The 18,589-nt window shown below is 41.4% G+C and overlaps 1 protein-coding gene across 9 annotated transcripts in view; it reads right to left on the bottom strand.

Annotated features, from left to right (window-relative positions):
- LOC135246927 (NACHT, LRR and PYD domains-containing protein 3-like) overlaps positions 1-18,348 on the bottom strand; it is a 97,540-nt gene extending 79,192 nt beyond the window's left edge. For all 9 annotated transcript variants that reach the window (XM_064320197.1, XM_064320198.1, XM_064320194.1 and 6 more), the window contains exons 1-4: positions 18,210-18,348; positions 17,523-17,633; positions 4,263-4,332; positions 468-807 (exon numbers count right to left, since the gene is read on the bottom strand). In XM_064320197.1, coding sequence (XP_064176267.1) covers positions 468-807; positions 4,263-4,332; positions 17,523-17,633; positions 18,210-18,274 — 586 coding nt within the window. In that variant the 5' untranslated portion in view covers positions 18,275-18,348. The remainder of the gene's footprint in view (positions 1-467; positions 808-4,262; positions 4,333-17,522; positions 17,634-18,209) is intronic.
- Between the last annotated feature and the right edge of the window lie 241 nt (positions 18,349-18,589).

Below are 18,589 nucleotides of genomic sequence, written 5' to 3'. Positions count from 1 at the left end.
CATACTGTTGCGTTTGTACAATAAAGATGAAGGAAAAAACTGAAAATGGGTCCAAATGTCCTTCTACACTTCATTTCTCAGGTTTATGTTGTGGACGTGTCCTTGTGGTAAAGTCTTTAAAGGTCACAGGGTAATTTTAAAATCTAATATTTTCATCCTGAGTGCTCTTTAGCCCTGGATACAACCTCAGGGCAGTCTGTGTGATGGGACAGTGGTTTAGTCACTGGCTTTTGAGCACAAGGTTCCTGCTTTGAATCTCCCTCAGGGACATTTAATCTCATGTACATTTGCTTATCCCCATAAGCACTGCTTCATGCTATAGTTTAATTTAAATGCCTTTGTGTGCGCATTGGTTGTGATACTATATGTAATATTGTCAATGTAAAACATTACTATGAAAGTGTGGATGCAATGACTAATTTCAGTATTTGAATGGACACGCATTAGCAATGAAAGAAAGGTCTTACTGTGCTGCTCATCTCTCTCCAGTGAGTCGGGGAGATCCTTCTGCTTCATGTTCCTCAGGATGTGGAGTGTGATCTTCAGAGACCTCTCACTGCCACAGGTCTCCAGCATCTTCTCAACTATGTACAGGGCCTCAGGATCTTCCTGCTCTCTCTCAGTGCATGCTGGGTAATCAGAAATTTGATGACTCTTGAACAATTTCTTCATCTGCATAAACTTAACCAACACAGAAGGATCTTCAGACAGACTCTTTTTGCATTCTGGACAATCCTGAATCAGATGGCTCTGAAACAGTTTCAACTTTTCATCCTTCTTCAGCTTCATCAGAGTGCGCAGGAGAGACTGAAACAAACACATGAAGAGGTGTGCTGTATCAGTGTGAAATAAACACATGAAGTACTGTGTGCTGTATCAGTGTGAAATAAACACATGAAGTACTGTGTGCTGTATCACAGTAATTGAAATAAAAACTAAACAAACTGTGATCCTTGCCTTTCGTGTCATGTGTTTGATAGCCAGTACAGGGAAAGATACACTATAAGACCAAAAGTATCTGGACACTCCTTGGTCTGGGGCTGTTTCTCATGGTTTGGGCCAGATCCCTTAGTTCCAGTTAAGGCAATGCTGCAGCATACAATCACATTCTGGACAACACACATTCACACCTTCAATGGCTACCACCCCCTCCCTGCCCCCTGCCCCCCTGCTCTGTATCACACAGGCTATGCTGGCCGAGCGCTTGGAAACTGCCAATGGCTGAAAACGGCCAAATACTGAATTAGATGTCTGATAAGAGTAATCTTTGGAAAAGGCATGGTATGTTATTCAGGCTAAGTGCAATACTCGGAACCTAAAAACATTATCTCTGCATTGTACATGATATCTCATAAAAAAAACATGTTTTCAACGTACAAAAATGCCAAGTTACTCAAAAGTATTGATATCAAAATGACGCCAAGTTACGGTACTACAAACAATATAGGCTATCTTGCCTCACCGAAATTTAATAACATGTATTCCAAAGCAATGCTACCCAATATTTCCTCAATTCTTTCAAGTCACTTGGCCCTGTGTTTTGTAATCATACCATATTACAATGTTATGCAAACGTTGTGTCAGATCAAAGTGTCAAATATTTCGTATTGCCTCATGGAACACATTGAAATTCATGTAGAAAACTGCTGGTCAGTCACTACAGGAAGCATATTTCTCCAGAAAACATATGTTTATACTTGCTTCTGAACTGAATTTGACTAAATGTACAAGTGATTGTTATTTGCAACGTACAATAAATACATGTAAAATACATATTGTACATACATACATAGAGAACTTATTTATCCCCATGGGGACATTCCCTCGCAGCATGTTACATTCACATTTACGAACAGACATTTATACCAAGAAACATACAATCATTCACGCAACAGAAAGGCTGACCACCAAAATACATACATACCAATACAAATTGGACATATAGACGCCGATTAAATCAATCTTGACTGTGAGAAAGCCATCCACACATATGTTTGGGCTGTCCATGTACTGCACGCTTATATACACACAGGGCCAAGTGACTTGAAAGAATTGAGGAAATATTGGGTAGCATTGCTTTGGAATACATGTTATTAAATTTCGGTGAGGCAAGATAGCCTATATTGTTTGTAGTACCGTAACTTGGCGTCATTTTGATATCAATACTTTTGAGTAACTTGGCATTTTTGTACGTTGAAAACTTGTTTTTTTATGAGATATCATTTCTTTTTGCAAAGCGTTTTATTACGAGAGTGAGAAATGCGAAGTGACCCTGTAAGAAACGGTTGTGGAATATGGCTATCATTGTGTGAATTTGTACAGTCTGATGAGCGTATACGTTTAGCAGTTTCGGTTGCTATATATGTAAAACAGTGGCTGTGACAAATAGTGCGGTGGCGTAATTGTAAACGCATCAGAAAAGGTGAAATATGGCCAGTGTAGCTATGTAGGCTACTCACGGATTTGACGGGCATCCAACGAGCCTTGATTGACAAAAGAATCAGCAAGCCCGTAGAATTAGAGCTGCCTAGGTCGCAACTTGTGTACCCTTCTGTCCTGCTCCGTTGTCTGTTATTTCGTGAAGATGCACTTTTAGTGTTTGTAAGGTTTATAAGGCATTTTGATAGGCTTATCTGCAGGCAGGAATCCTCTTTGCTGTTTTGTTAAGGTAGAACCGGAAAAGTTGATAGTGGAGAATAGGAGCAGACGCATATGTCCCAGCAGGCTTTGCATATGAGAAAATAACAAGTGTGAGATAAATTAGGCGAAATGATGAAATTGCGTAGTTGAAACAATATGTTTTTTAGCAGAATGGGCATGTAGGTGAAGGTTGACATGATCACAGACTATAGTGCGAAGTAAATGAAGTGACCATGAGCGAGCTTAGTTTCCTTATCAAACGGTATATAACAGTCTGTATTTAACATTAGTTGGTTAAGTGGAGGGTTAAATAACATGTGCAATCTATTGCACGAATGTGTTTTTCTCATGTTCAGTGTTAGTAGTTATACTTATGAGTGAATCATGATTTTAAATGTAATGTTTTAAAGCGGAGTTGCAGAACGTACATACGCAGTAATTGTTTGTAGCCTATGTGGCTAGATAGAGAACAGGGCGAGGTAACATGAATGTAGAAACGTGGCGTTTGCTGATAAGAAGGTTTTGTATGGTAGCCAAGTGAAGAAATATAGTTAGTAGAAATGGCACAGCGGTGAACTGGTGTAACTTTTTAATTAAAGGAATACATTTGCCGTCATGAAATGCATATGGGTGGCCGTGAGTGAGTTTTGGTAAAGCAAATATAATCGTAAGAAAACGTTAGTGTAAAAGAGGAAATGATCTGCCTGAGGGCGAGTCTGGATTCAAGCCTTAAACCGGAGGTTTACCAGTCTGTGACTTCGTTAGTGCAGCACCATGCCATAGCTATGCAATGCGTGACATATCATTAGCAAACCTGCCGGTGGTTTTAAAGAAGAACACAGGCCAGTAAGCACAGAAGAGCTCCCGTTGAATCCATATGGCTTAGCAATATTGTAGCCGGTGAACGGCGGGTAGATATGGTGCAAAAGCAATAAGTGATAAGTAGTAGACTAGTGAGATAATTAGTGAGGGTCGAAGCAGGTTAAAGAAACACGTTCCTAGCTGGGCTTGAACCTACGACTCTGTGTTCTCAAGACTGTAACCTTGCCCACTAGGCCACAGGTAGACTAGCGGTTTAAACTGGAAATGTTTCAGAGTAAAAAGGTATGGGTATTTTGCGTGTGTATGCGTGTTTTTGATTGGGTGGTGTAGGTGAAGATTTGGCTGGTGTCAGTGAAATGTCCAATGGGGAGACATGTTGTTAGTGGGATAGGCGGCAGGAAAAATAAGAATGAGAAGAAGAAGAAGAAGGAGAAAACGCAAAATCCCCTTAGTTTGGAGCTTTATTGTGTGGACATGTGAAGTTGTTTATGAATTCTGTTTGTTGAAATGGGGTCAGAATGTACAGAATTTAATGTTTTTAAGGGCTGAGTGTCTGTGGCTGTTGTGGTTATTTCTGTGGGGAACCCTGAAAAGTGCCAAACTCTCGGTGCTGTATAGGTATGGAGCATGCCCCCGCCAAGGCGTAACTTGGCGGGATGGCATACCTGCCATCCCAATAACTTGGCGGGATGGCATACCTGCCATCCCAATATGTCTCATATCATCAAATGACACTTGCTGTATGAAGAAAACACAAAATAACAAATTGAATACAATGAAGAAAAATGCAGATCACACACCTCTTTTGAGGAAGATAGTTTCTCTGAACTTGTCTCTTCTGAAGAGCTAGGCTCCTGTGACTGCTGTATCCTGTGAACAAAACATGGAAACAGAGTGTCTGGGTAAATTCACTTACTGCAGCTCTAACTCACAGCACATGGAGAAAGAGTTTCCAGTTAAATTCATCTTCTTACTGCATGATGACATAAACCCCACGTACACCTGAATGTGATATAATACACCCACCTACACCTGAAAGGTGACAATGACATTGCAGTGTAAGATCCCCTCCTGCCCCCTAGTGGTATGGGCAGCAGCGCCCACAGAATGGGGATAAAGTGAAGATGAGCAACTTATTAAAAAAGGGGCTACAAACACGTCACAAATTCGGCAATAAATGTCAGTAAAATAAAAGGAACCCCCCCATCCCCCAATCACCTGTTGCACAATGACCCACATCATAAAACTTTTTTTTTTTTTGCATGAAAACAGGTATACCAAAACACCCCCACAACATGACACTGCCATTCCTCCTAGTCATCTTGTTTTGCTGGAAAAAGGACTGGTGCACTTCAGAAAATAGATGGCAACACGAGGAAGGAGGATTATCTAGAAATACTGAAGCAACACCTCAAGACATCAGCTAGAAAGTTCAGACTTGGTCGCAACTGGGTCTTCCAGCAGGACAATGATCCTAAGCATACCTCCAAAGTAGTAACAAAATGGCTTAAAGACAACCTAGTGAAAGTATTGGAATGGCCATCACAAAGTCCTGACCTGAATCCCATAGTAAATTTGTGGACTGAACTGAAAAAAGCGTGTCTGAGCAAGGAGTCCCACAAACCGGACTGAGTTACACCAGTTCCTTCAGGAGGAATGGGCAAAAATTCCAGCAAAGTATTGTGAGACGCTTGTGGTAGGCTACCCCAAGCGTTTGATTCAAGTTAAGCAATTAAAAGGCAATGCCACCAGACTCCTGCAACTCATTCAGAATGCTGCGGCTCGTCTGGTCTTCAACCTCCCAAGACACTCCCACGTCACTCCCCTGCTCACTACCCTCCACTGGCTGCCTGTTATAGCTCACATCAAATTTAAAACATTGGTCCTAGCATACCAGGCAGTCAAGGGATCAGCCCCAGCATACCTCCACAAGATATTCAAACCCTACATGCCAGCCAGATCCCTCCGTTCTGCTACCTCAGGACGCCTAGCACCTCCCCCTCTTCGCACCTGCACTTCCAGAACACGTCTCCTGTCTGTTCTGGCCCCACGATGGTGGAATGACCTCCCCGTGGAGGTCAGAACAGCTGAGACACTGACCCATTTCAAACGACGACTAAAGACTCACCCCTTCAGGCTGCACCTCTCCCCATCCCTCCCTACCCCCCTGTAAATGACTGTAAGCTTAGGGTTGTAACTAGGCAGCTGTTTCGTAGGTGACTTAGGTGCATTAACTGTCTTAACTACTGCTTGTATTTTTTCCATAGACTGCGTTGTTGCCGTTCTCGTTGTTAGTGTTAATCAGTTTAACTTTCAGGGTCCAAGTTGAACTATGCGGTTGTTCCCTGCACTTGGACCGGTACGTCTCTCTAGGGGTTTCGTCATACTTGTTCCTGGTTATGGTTATACACCATTATATGCCATTGTTGTACGTCGCTCTGGATAAGAGCGTCTGCCAAATGCCTGTAATGTAATGTAATGTAATGTAAATATTTGACCCACTGAAAATCTGATATAGTACATAAAATCTGAAATAAATCTGTCTCTTAGCTATTATTCTGAAATGACCTCTTATGGAAATAAAGTAGATTCCCTAATTGACTTAACATGGGAAGTGTATGGTAACATGAAATGTGTGCAGCTGTGAAAAATAGAGTTTGAATGTCTTTAGCCTAGGTGTATGTAAACCTTTGGCCTGAACTGTATGTAAGAGTTTCTGTAATCCAAAATGCCTCGGCTCATATTCAAGCTAAGACTGCTAGCTAGGTCAGGTGCCATTTTCAACAAGAAAGTCTTTCTACATGAAATATGATGTGGCAGGGCTCGTTTTGCGGGAGGAATTCAGGGCAATTAGAGGACCACGCCTACTGGTTAAGCAGACACACACCTGGATGATGTTACGAATCAATCCAGGATTTAGAAGTGTGCTTCCTTCCACAGTAGGCGTCTGAGACCAGGATCCCCCACGACGGTGAGAGAGAGCACGTACAGACCAGAGAAAAGGCTGAAAAGTACTCATATAATTTCATTTATTTTGTCTTTGTTATTTTAGTTTATTGTTTTTGTCCAGATCACGTGAGGGTGATGAGCGAAGGTTTTTTCATGTTCATGTTTGAATATGCTCTCTCTCACTATTGAAAATAAAACTCTGGAGTTATCTGAAATTCCCGCATCTCCCTGTGTCCAGCTCTTCTGTCCCTAAAAGGGTGATCACGGCGTGTGACCTATGTAAATAATGCTCTTGCCACTGTTGTGCAGGTGAGGCAAGCTAAATTGAAAATGCCTAAGCATTGACCCTTCTCCGGATGCAGAGAAAGCAATATACTTTTTTCTTTTCCCAAAAATGAAGAGAACTACAAGAAAACATCTCTGAAGTTAGCTCCCGATTTGAAAATTCCAGCCCACCGTAAATCGGTTGTGTTATATGATTGAATGTTTTCACAGTCTTCCTTACATGTTTGCAAAGGTTATAATATGCTACGGCTCGAGAGAAATTGAACAATGGTGGTAATGTGAAATTATTTTTTTAAATTATGTTCTGTTCTCACATGTCTTTTTAATGCTGTATTATGGAAAGATCAGATAAGTATCATGCATTTTGTTTTCTCCTCAAAATCTAATGGTCTCACCATTGCATCACGTACTGTATGTATGAGAGAACAGGAACTAATGTACATGTGAAATGGTGTGGATGAAATATCACTGCACCGTATGCAAATAAAACTCCAAACTGTCTATGTAAACAAATACAGTAATAAAATCCTATTGAAAAATGATCATAAGGCATGGCAAATTCTCCCCAAAATTTAACCTCTTAGCGCAAAGCCCCTAGTGGTCGGCACGCCGGCGTGCCGAGGTTACTAAACTCAGACATTCGGTGCTACTGCAACCAAAGTATGAGTTAAAAACAGAAACGCGTTGTTTTAGTTTTATTAGTAGACGATACACGACAACTATGCCGAAAACGGAGTTTCGCAGCCCCACCATTGTCGCTCTGGTCGTTCATTAAACATGCACCCCCTCCCTGCAGTCTCATCTACAAAACACTCCCCACCGTTGACATAATTGACAATATTTATGGCGTCAATTCAATGCCAATAATCAGCGCGAGCAGATATTCACTGCGCGAGCACAGAACCACTTTCACGCGTGTAAATTTCAACACCGAGCGTAAAACAGTGAGCTGTACGCGAGCTGGTTCTCCTCGCTCGCGAAGTATTTCTCCTCACTCGCGAACAGCCACGTTCTCCTCGCGCGGAGTAAAATTTATCTCATAAAAAATACGTTTTCAACGTACAAAAATGCCAAATTACTCACACATACAAGACATACCCCGTCTATAACTCATTCATTCAGCCAAAATCCAGGCCTGCCATTAAAAGTATTGATATCAAAATGACGCCAAGTTAGGGTACTACAAACAATATAGGCTATCTTGCCTCAGCGAAATTAAATAAGATGTATTCCAAAGCAATGCTACCCAATATTTCGTAACGTTCAGTATGTCATCAGTGACGGCCATAAACAGGTAGCTTTCTCCCAGGAGCAGTTTTCCACAGTAGGGGGATGGGTGCTTTGCACCACTCCCAGAGAATAAGGACAAGCCCTGTCATCGTCACTGGGACCTGAAGTTCAAGTATTATCAATATTGAATGGAGCCATAGCAGTGCGGGCAAACTCCACAGTTTGGTGTGGGGCGGCCCCCTCGCGGGGCCTTCGCAGCGACTTTGCATGACGCCTGAAACTTCTTACTGCATGAACCCTTCTGGCACTTCTGTTTCTACAGGATCTATCCCAGTAGCTCCTGACGTAACCACCAGCACCACCATGCCTAGCCATGTCCATTGGGAAATAGATCCTGACAATTCTTTTAATAAAGCTCTCTCTGCTATAGAGGCTAAAATAAAATAAAAACGATAGAGGAATCTGGGGCAAAAATATAACGCTTCCGTTGCAACTCGAAAGGCAGTCAAGGCCACTCTGAGGGCCGATGAGGAGTATCATGATGCTACCGGAAAAATGGTTGCTGTGACCCTGTGGCGATGGGACTCTGAACTATCTGGGAGTGGGATCCCGGGGGGGTATGAGTGGGTAATATTTTCCCAATGCATGGGATTTGAATATAATAATTTCTGTTGTGCTTATTGTGGTATATTACACCCTCCAGAAAGGAATTAGAGAAGTAAGAGATTAACTCTTGTTAACCAAATTAGGTAAGGCTTTTAGGACCAGATAGATCCTGTCCTCTGTCCTTTATGTGTAGGTGGGTGGGTGAGGGAAAGAGTTTCTCATCACCAATTCAAAATAGGGGACTGATGAGTTTGGAGTGTTTCTCCTCTCTACAATTAGCGACGCCATATGGTATCAGGCAACATTAAGGGCATATGTTGTTTATGTACAAAACAGATGTCATTAGGGAACAAAGAGATTGCAGATAGGATGGATATGCGTACCCAGTCAAGGCCCCAAGAGGGTATTTAACCTATTTAGACCTAAGGCGAATAATGAATAATGCATTTCGCCTGCCCAACATGCATTTCATCGGTCACGTGTCTTGAAAACGATGACAGCATCTAAAACGCGCTCACATTGCATCCGGCTCTAAATGGAGAAGCAGGCAAACGTTGCGCCCGGAGTGTTGGAGGACTGACCTTATGGCGGTGTAAAACCAATGATGTCGACCAAAAATGAAGACGCAAAAGGAAGATTCATTGTCTTCTAGACAGGTGGAGAAAAGGATGCCAGTATTTACAGTGAACAAAAGTGAAACAGTAATAAAAATAAACAAACAAAAAGACTTGCAAAACAAAAAGAAAGTAACATGTATCTACATTTTTAAGGTTCAATAATAATAATAATAGTACTTCGCACTGACTCGGACCAGTCTGCACCCAACAACCAACCAACCACAAATGATGCTGGTAGCTGCACTTAAATAGCTTCTCCACCCTTGGACCCTACCAATTACCAAGAATTAAATACAGTTCTACAACAGCTTAAAATTACCCATAACAAATACCATAAATAATTAACACATTGAGATAATCAATACATTTCATTAAAATACTTCAGGTACACCATAAACCACATTATTTACCATGAACTACACAACCCCGGGAGTAATAGATCGTCCCAATCAAACTGGCGGCAACTAAAAACTACAACAAACTACAAAAGCCTATAGGAAGTTGCGCCGCGTCCTCTTTCCCCAGCGTGATGACGCAACTAGGAAGCATGCTACACCACACGGAAAGAACTCCTCTGATTAATATCTAAAGTTTGTAATATTACAAACATTTCAAACATGATCTAAATTCCAGCATAAAGATAACACGAAATTCCAATACACCTAGTTCTAAACATAACTTATATGAGCACACCGTATTAATGTTAAACACACAAACACATAACGATACATGATTCAAGCAGCACAATGGTAGTGTGAAACCATAGACATATCTGCCGCATTGGCTTTTAGATCATATGTCAACATTGCCGCCATATTGGACCAGGCAAAACTGGCCTGAAAACAAATAGCCTACAAGTGAACTGCGGTTATTCTGGATAAAAAGCACTATAGCGTTTACATTTCTCATAGATTTCATTTAGTCGTTTTTATATTCAAGGGTTTATGATCTACTACATCTAAGTACTTTTCGCAGAACGTGCTGGACCGATAAGTATGCCTACAATTAGCTAGCGACAATTAGCCTAAACGTTTTCAAGCTAAGACATGTGGAATCAAAGCCTGTCTTTATGTGGGTGTAATGTACAGAGTTCGAGACTGCTATAGAGTGTAATGTTAGTGTACAGTAGGTCAGTGTTACAATGCTATAACAAGTTTAATAATTTCCAGGTTTAATTATACTCATTTCCAGTTGAGTGAACGCTGGCGCTGCTAGCTGCCGCTGCTCTCCTGCTCTTGTACCTGTCTGTCTTTCTACCTGTCTTTAGCGCATTTTTATTTTATTTATTCAAGAAACTATCGTCAATCCTTGATCTATTTTGTACTGCCGTTTGATTTTTATTTATTTATTTATTTACTTTTTAACTTTTTTCTTACATCGCTGTGAGTTCTGACTTGGATCCTACCCAACCCGCTCTCACATCCGCCGGTTCACCCTACCTCTGTTTGCCGATCACCGGCCTTCACCGTGCTGACGAGCGAGGCCACTGCTGCCAGCTTCCCTTGCCTGCCTCCCGCCCTCTGGAATCCAGTTCTGTGATCACTGTCTGGCTGTTTCCGATCGCGGGTTGACTACTCCTGCAGCTACTATCACCTGCTCCGAATGTACCTGTCCGTGTCCCCGACTGACACTTGTAGCTGACACTCGCCTGGTCTCCTGCAACCCTTTCGGCCTCGCTTGATGTGCTAGCTACAGCTATCTCCTTGAGTTTTTGGGCCGCCAGCACTCAGCTCGGTGAGTAAAGTTCTCCGCTTTCCTACTGTTATTGCTTGCTGGTTGGGGCGTAGTGATAGGTTGGAGTTGTCCTGTCTCAGTGCTCTTCGGGGAACGAGGTACGGGTTCTGCTCCCGAGCTCTACGGTGATCTCTTAGCGCGCCCTGTAGGCAAAATGTGGACTAATCTATTTTTTTTGGATCATGTGCTACCATAACTACCAACCGGGCACTCCAATACTCAGTTACGGAACTTCTTCGTTTAAAACCGACTAAGACCAGAATTCCTCCTGACTTGCTTGCACGCAGTGATTTGGACATAGTATCCCGTCCGAAATATCTACACCGCGGCTCTCATCGGAACTTTACCTACAGCAAAACGAACATTCTCTCCCTCTGGTCTACCTCCCACTCCACGCGACTCAATGTTGTCAAACGTGGGGTGGACTGCAGTGTACTTCGCCCGTTGCTTTCCGCACAGATTGATTTTAAGAATAGCTATTTTTAATTCGGTCTTTTCAATGTATGGTCGTTGAACAACAAAGCACTGCTGCTAAATGATTACATTACCGATCAAAAAGTTGACATAATGTGTTTAACTAAGACATAGCAGAAACCTGAAGAATTTATTCATTTAAATGAGGCGACTCCCGCAGGGTACTCATTCATTGAAAAACCCCGCTCCTCTGGCCGTGGAGGAGTAGTAGTTGTTTTACACCACGGTAATATCAAAATGAATGCTGTTGCCATACCAACTCCCTCATCGTTTGAATGTCTTGTCGTAAAAATAATCCGGTCCTCAACCTCTGTACATTGCTGTAATTTATCGCCCGCCAAAACCTTAAGCTGTATTTCTCTCTGAGTTCTCATCATTTCTGACCACTGTCTGTGCTATGTCATCAAATGTTTTAGTGTTGGGTGATTTTAGCATTCATGTTGATTCCACTGAATGTAATTTTGCTACGGACTTCTTACCCCTACTAGACTGTTTTGACATTAAACAACATGTCAATTTCCCCATGCATAACAAGGGGCATATACTAGATGTGGTATGTTCCTGTGGTGTAACTCCCTCTAATCTCACTGGCAGTGATTTTCCCATTTCTGATCACAAAATGATGTTGTTTGAAATGTACATACCTCAGTCCCTGAACAACACCAAACGTATTATTGCCTTCAGAAATGTAAAAAACATCAACCCTGACTTAATGATGGAACTTTTAAATGAATGTCCTGTTCCCGACCCCGTCTCCACCCCTACTGATGAGCTAGTCTCTCATTATAATGATCTCCTCTCCACATATCTACAATCACTTGCCCCTCTTAAATATCGCACTGTTTCCTTCACTCGCACTGCACCCTGGTACACACCTGAATTACGACTGATGAAGTCCCATGGCCGTCGCTTAGAACGTCTGACAAAGAGAACTGGTCTAGTTGTTCATGCTGAGGCCTATTCTGAACATCTAACAAATTACAAAAATGCCCTCTCAGCTGCCAGATCTTCTTACTACACCAACGTCATTCACATAAGTAATGGCAATTCAAAAGTTCTCTTCTCTACTGTTAACAAATTGTTGCAGCCCCCTGACAATTTTCCACTCTGCATTTCCACTGATCTTTGCAATAAATTCCTTAGCTTCTTTCATACTAAAGTTGATGCAATCCACCAACAGCTCCTCCTTACTTGCACTGAACATGATGTCCTCTCTCCCACTTTGGAGCTAGTTCAGACAGGTTCTCTCACTCAGTTCCTCCCAGTCAATGATTCCAATCTATCTGAAGTCATTTCAAAATGCAGGTCAACCACATGTCAGCTAGACCCAATGCCCACCTCACTAGTCAAATCTTGCCTCCCTGCCCTCCTTCCTGTTGCTGGCTATTATCAACTCCTCTCTCACCTCTGGCACTGTACCTAGTAGCCTGAAGGTGGCAGCAGTCACACCTATTCATAAAAAAGACAGGAACTGACCCTGAAAACCTTCACAAAATATCAGACCCATTTCAAATTTGCCCTTTTTAGCCAAAACACTGGAGCGAATAGTTGCCATTCAGCTTCAGGACCATCTTTCCACCAATCAGTTACTTGAAACTTTTCAATCTGGTTTTCGCACAAAACATAGCACAGAGACTGCCTGGGTGAATGTTATCAATGATCTTCTCCATGCAGCTGACAACAACCTCTTAGTGCTACTGGATTTGAGTGCTGCTTTTGACACAGTCTGTCACAAAATTTTGCTTGAACGCTTGGCTAATCTTGGTATCACCCATCTTGCACTTTCCTGGCTGAACACATACCTCTCTGATAGGCAGCAATACATATCCATAAAGAATCACAGATCTGACTTTGCTTCTGTCACTAAGGGTGTTCCACAGGGTTCGGTGCTGGGTCCTCTCCTCTTCATTATTTATCTGCAACCACTGGGTCAGATCATGCGTCGTCATGGTGTTAGTTTTCACTGCTACGCTGATGACACACAGCTTTATATAAGTTCCAAACCCTCCTCTGCACTTCCTCCCCCATCTCTCATCAACTGTTTGCAGGACATTAGAATCTGGATGACCCGTAATTTCCTCAAACTGAAATCTGAAGTAATGCTTATAGGGTCTAAATCCACACTATCCAAAACTCCAAACCTTTCCATTACTATTAATGGTTTCCCCATCCCACTTTCCACTCATGTGAAGAGCCTTGGTGTCATTCTTGACTCCACTCTCTCGTTTGAACCTCATGTAAAACACATCACCAGATCTGCCTTTTTCCATCTCCGAAACATCAAAACTCAGGCCCACCCTGTCCTACTCGACAACAGAAACTCTATCCCATGCCTTTGTAACATCTCGGCTGGATTATTGTAACTCTATTCTCACTGGTACCCCAATCAGATCAATACGCAAACTTCAGTTAGTTCAAAATGCTGCAGCACGAATACTGACCCACACTAAAACATACGATCACATCTCTCCAATCCTGTACAAACTTCATTGGCTGCCAGTAAAATTTCGAATACAATTCAAAACCCTCCTGCTAACCTACAGTGCACTTCATGGTTTAGCTCCAGCCTATCTCACTGATCTTCTCCTGGCCCACACACCCACTCGCTCGCTTCGCTCCTCCTCTGCAAGACTTCTAACTGTCCCCACATCTCGCCACTCCACTCTTGGTGATCAGGCTTTCTCCTGTGCAGCACCCAAACTCTGGAACACACTCCCTCCCCACATCCGTAATGTGAGACTCGACACTTTTAAGAAACATTTAAAAACTCACCTCTTCACACTAGCTTTTGCCTGAACAGGACATAGCTATCCACTCCCCCATGGCACTTTAATTTATTTTATTACTATAATTTTTTATTTATTTATTTATTTATTTATTTATTTATTTATTTATTTATTTGTTTGTTTGTTTGTTTGTTTGTTTGTTTGTTTGTTTGTTTGTTTGTTTGTTTGTTTGTTTGTTTGTTTGTTTGTTTATTTATTTATTACCTTTTATCTTTTATCGTTTTTAATATCATGTATGTATCCGTAGTGTCCTCATTCTATCCATTTTAATACCATGTAAGGTGACCAGGAGTGTTCAGAAAGGTGCCTGATAAATAAAATGTATTATTATTATTATTATTATTATTATTATTATTATTATTATTATTATTATTCATATTTGAAGCAGCGTTAGCGGATATTTTCTAATCAAAAATCTTAAAACCATTGCAACTATACAGAGAAAGAACATAAAAAGCACAAAATATACATACAAGTTTTTTTAAATGTCTTTATTTCAGAAAAGCTCAATTCAGTGATTTTCACAGGGTAGGCACTGCCTACCTTGCCTACCCTGACTGCACATCACTGCCCACTAACACCAGCACACACACACACACACACACACACATATTACAATCTCACACCAAAATCTTATTCTCTTCCTCTCATCATCTTACTCCCTGATCTCATATCCCCTACATCAACACATAAACTCTCCCATTAACTATCACCAATGCTTATGTTTAATTCAGTGCTTTCTTTGTTTGTTTCTCATTTGTTTGGTTTTGTTTTTGTTTTGTTTCTCCTTTGTTTTATTCTTGTATGTTTATTCATTGTTTTGCCTCTTTGTAATGCGTGGCGGGGGGGGGGGGGTGGTGGTGGGTGGATATGCTCTAGGGGGACATTGTAGTGGTATTGTAAAATATATAACTATTAATAAAGATGTTTTCCGAAGAGGGGGGTGGTGGTGGGCCAATAAAGAAAAAGAAAAAAACATTTCTGACAGTTAACCCTTCAACTGTGGCACTCACTAGCAAACTAGAGCAGTAACTTGCGACAAATTTCCGCTGCTCTTATTTTAACGGGAAAGGAGGAAAATACATTTTAGAGACAAGCTGTAATTAGGTATATGTTTCTTACCCGTAACATTTTTGTGTGTATCTGAGTGAAATGTATGTGTACGGTTATTCAACAAACTTTGTGGTCAGACTGTCAGCCTAGTCAGATAGTTTTGAGCACAGTCTACCGTCATCCATGTTAGTTATACTTAGGATATAGGGGAGAGTCAGTATAAATGTAACAGATCATAAATGTAACAGTCAATAACGTTTAGTACACTGCTGATACCGTCACTATTTGAAGATTGTATACGTGCAATTCAGCCCTATACCAAATGATTTATAGAAAAGAAACTGGTCACATACATTTATTTATAAGCACACACCAGATTGGTCTGTATAGTAGACTATTTGCTTTTTCTTTTTAGCTTTGTGTTTGTTTTTAATGCATAAATAGGCTATGGACAAATTAATCAAACTTTTAATTTATTTCATGTAAGTAACTAATCTTGGTCAAAATGGAATGGTCTGTTGTTGATAAGATAAATGCATCCCTTTGCAATGCAGTAAAACAATGAACGTAATTTAATTCACAGGTCAGTACATTATCTTACAACAGTAGGCTGCATGGAAGTTTGATATAGGCTACAGTAATTTACGGGAATGGTAATAAAAATCCAGCATAAATTATCTGACATGATTAAATTATGAACAACTGAAATGGGAGAATCCTGACATGCCAGAGCTGTTTAAAGCAAAAATTCACAATAAATATTTGGCAAATTTTAAACTGGCAGTAGAACTAGTAATACTGCAAACCAATTGCTCAGACCGACATACTTCTGTATTTATTTAATTAATGTGACAAGAGCAGATTGTGTTTCGCTGTTGATGTGTCCTTCAGAAAAGAAAAGAGGTAATGAATTAACCAGAGACACACTTGATATTTTGTCAGTTTTTCAAAGGCGGAGAATATCCGTATCTACTCTTCTATGAGGCAATAGTTATTTGTTCACTGAGCAAGGCAGGCTAATAACGCATAGCTACTGACTAACGTGATTGCAATACAACTAAGCGCTGAATGTTTCGTAATACAGAGATTAATAATTAGAAACAGCCTCCGTGGATCACTGATCAAGTGACTCCACTGACATAGCAGACTCAGTGAGGTGTATTTCTTGTGGTAGGCCAGTTGAACAGACAGCATTTTATCATCAAACTCAATATGAATTGTTTGAGCCAGCTAGCCTAACTATAACAACTATGCTTGCGTATTTGCTAGTTGATCAGCTAAGAACATATATGTAGCCAGGCTCAGAATTTAATTCCTAATAGTACGTGTACACCTCCCTAAAATGGTACAACCTCTTGTCCGCTGATGTCATGCGTGTGCAATGCATTATTTGAACAGCACGGTCACGCAGAAAAGGAAATTAACACTGAGGATTGCATCATGCTGGAAAGGTGTGCAACATCAATTAATTGGAATTAAGGTAAATTGGGATAGCAGGTATGCCATTCAGCCAAGTTACGCCTTGGTGGGGCATGCCTCATACAGTTGAGGCCAAAAGTTTACATACACCTTAGCACTTTTTCACAACTCCACGCATTTCATGTTACCTTTCATTTTCTTTGTTAAGTCATTTAGGGTATCTACTTTATTTCCATAAGACGTCATTTCAAAATAATAGCTAAGAGACAGCTCTAACTCACAGCACATGGAGACACAGCATCTAGTTAAACTCATCCTCTTACTGCAGCTCTAACTCACAGCACATGGAGACAGAGCTTCCAGTTAAACTCATCCTCTTACTGCAGCTCTAACTCACAGCACATGGAGACAGAGCATCTAGTTAAACTCATCCTCTTACTGCAGCTCTGACTCACAGCACATGGAGACAGAGCTTCCGGTAAAACTCATCCTCTTACTGCAGTTGTAACTCACAGCACATGGAGACAGAGCGTCCAGTTAAACTCATCCACTTACTGCAGCTGAAACTCACAGCACATGGAGACAGAGCTTCCAGTTAAACTCATCCTCTTACTGCAGCTCTAACTCACTGCACATGGAGACAAAGCCTCAGGTTAAACTCATCCTCTTACTGCAGCTCTAACTCACAGTACATGGAGACAGAGCTTCTAGTTAAACTCATCCTCTTACTGCAACTCTAACTCACAGCACATGGAGACAGAGCTTCCAGTTAAACTCATCCTCTTACTGCAGCTCTTAGTTACTGCAGATCTGAATGTTGTATAAGACAGCTCACCTGCAACTGAATGGTGCCAGTAACATTGAAGTTTGATTAAAAAGTAGTGTCAATTTGAACCTCTTTAATTACCTTTGATCACCAGTGAACTCTCCTCTGAACATGTTTGGAAGATCCATTGAACGATCACTCTTCATAGACAGACAGCTGGGTACAGGTGACCCTGCTCTTTCTACCTGGACCCTGTGAACAAAACAAGAAGATACACCATCCAGTTACACTCATCCTCTTACTGCAGCTCAAACTCACAGCACATGGAGACAGAGCGTCCAGTTAAACTCATCCTCTCACTGCAGCTCTAATGCACAGCACATGGAGACAGAGCTTCCAGTTAAACTCATACTCTCACTGCAGCTCTAATGCACAGCACATGGAGACAGAGCTTCCAGTTAAACTCATTCTCTTACTGCAGCTCTAACTCACAGCACATGGAGACAGAGCTTCCAGTTAAACTCATCCTCTTACTGCAGCTCTAACTCACAGCACATGGAGACAGAGCTTTCAATTAAATTCATCCTCTTACTGCAGCTCAAACTCACAGCACATGGAGACAGAGCTTCCAGTTAAATTCATCATCTTACTGCAGCTCAAACTCACAGCACAAGGAGACAGAGCTTCCAGTTAAACTCATCCTCTTACTGCAGCTCTTAGTTACTGCAGATCTGAATGTTGTATAAGACAGCTCACCTGCAACTGAATGGTGCCAGTAACATTGAAGTTTGATTAAAAAGTAGTGTCAATTTGAACCTCTTTAATTACCTTTGATCACCAGTGAACTCTCCTCTGAACATGTTTGGAAGATCCATTGAACGATCACTCTTCATAGACAGACAGCTGGGTACAGGTGACCCTGCTCTTTCTACCTGGACCCTGTGAACAAAACAAGAAGATACACCATCCAGTTACACTCATCCTCTTACTGCAGCTCAAACTCACAGCACATGGAGACAGAGCGTCCAGTTAAACTCATCCTCTCACTGCAGCTCTAATGCACAGCACATGGAGACAGAGCTTCCAGTTAAACTCATACTCTCACTGCAGCTCTAATGCACAGCACATGGAGACAGAGCTTCCAGTTAAACTCATTCTCTTACTGCAGCTCTAACTCACAGCACATGGAGACAGAGCTTCCAGTTAAA

This window comes from Anguilla rostrata, unplaced genomic scaffold (assembly GCF_018555375.3).
Source record: "Anguilla rostrata isolate EN2019 unplaced genomic scaffold, ASM1855537v3 scaf0974, whole genome shotgun sequence".
In the NCBI taxonomy this organism is placed as follows: domain Eukaryota; kingdom Metazoa; phylum Chordata; class Actinopteri; order Anguilliformes; family Anguillidae; genus Anguilla; species Anguilla rostrata.
The sequence above is the reverse complement of the archived record's forward strand: the minus strand, read 5'-3'. Positions and strand labels throughout refer to the sequence as shown.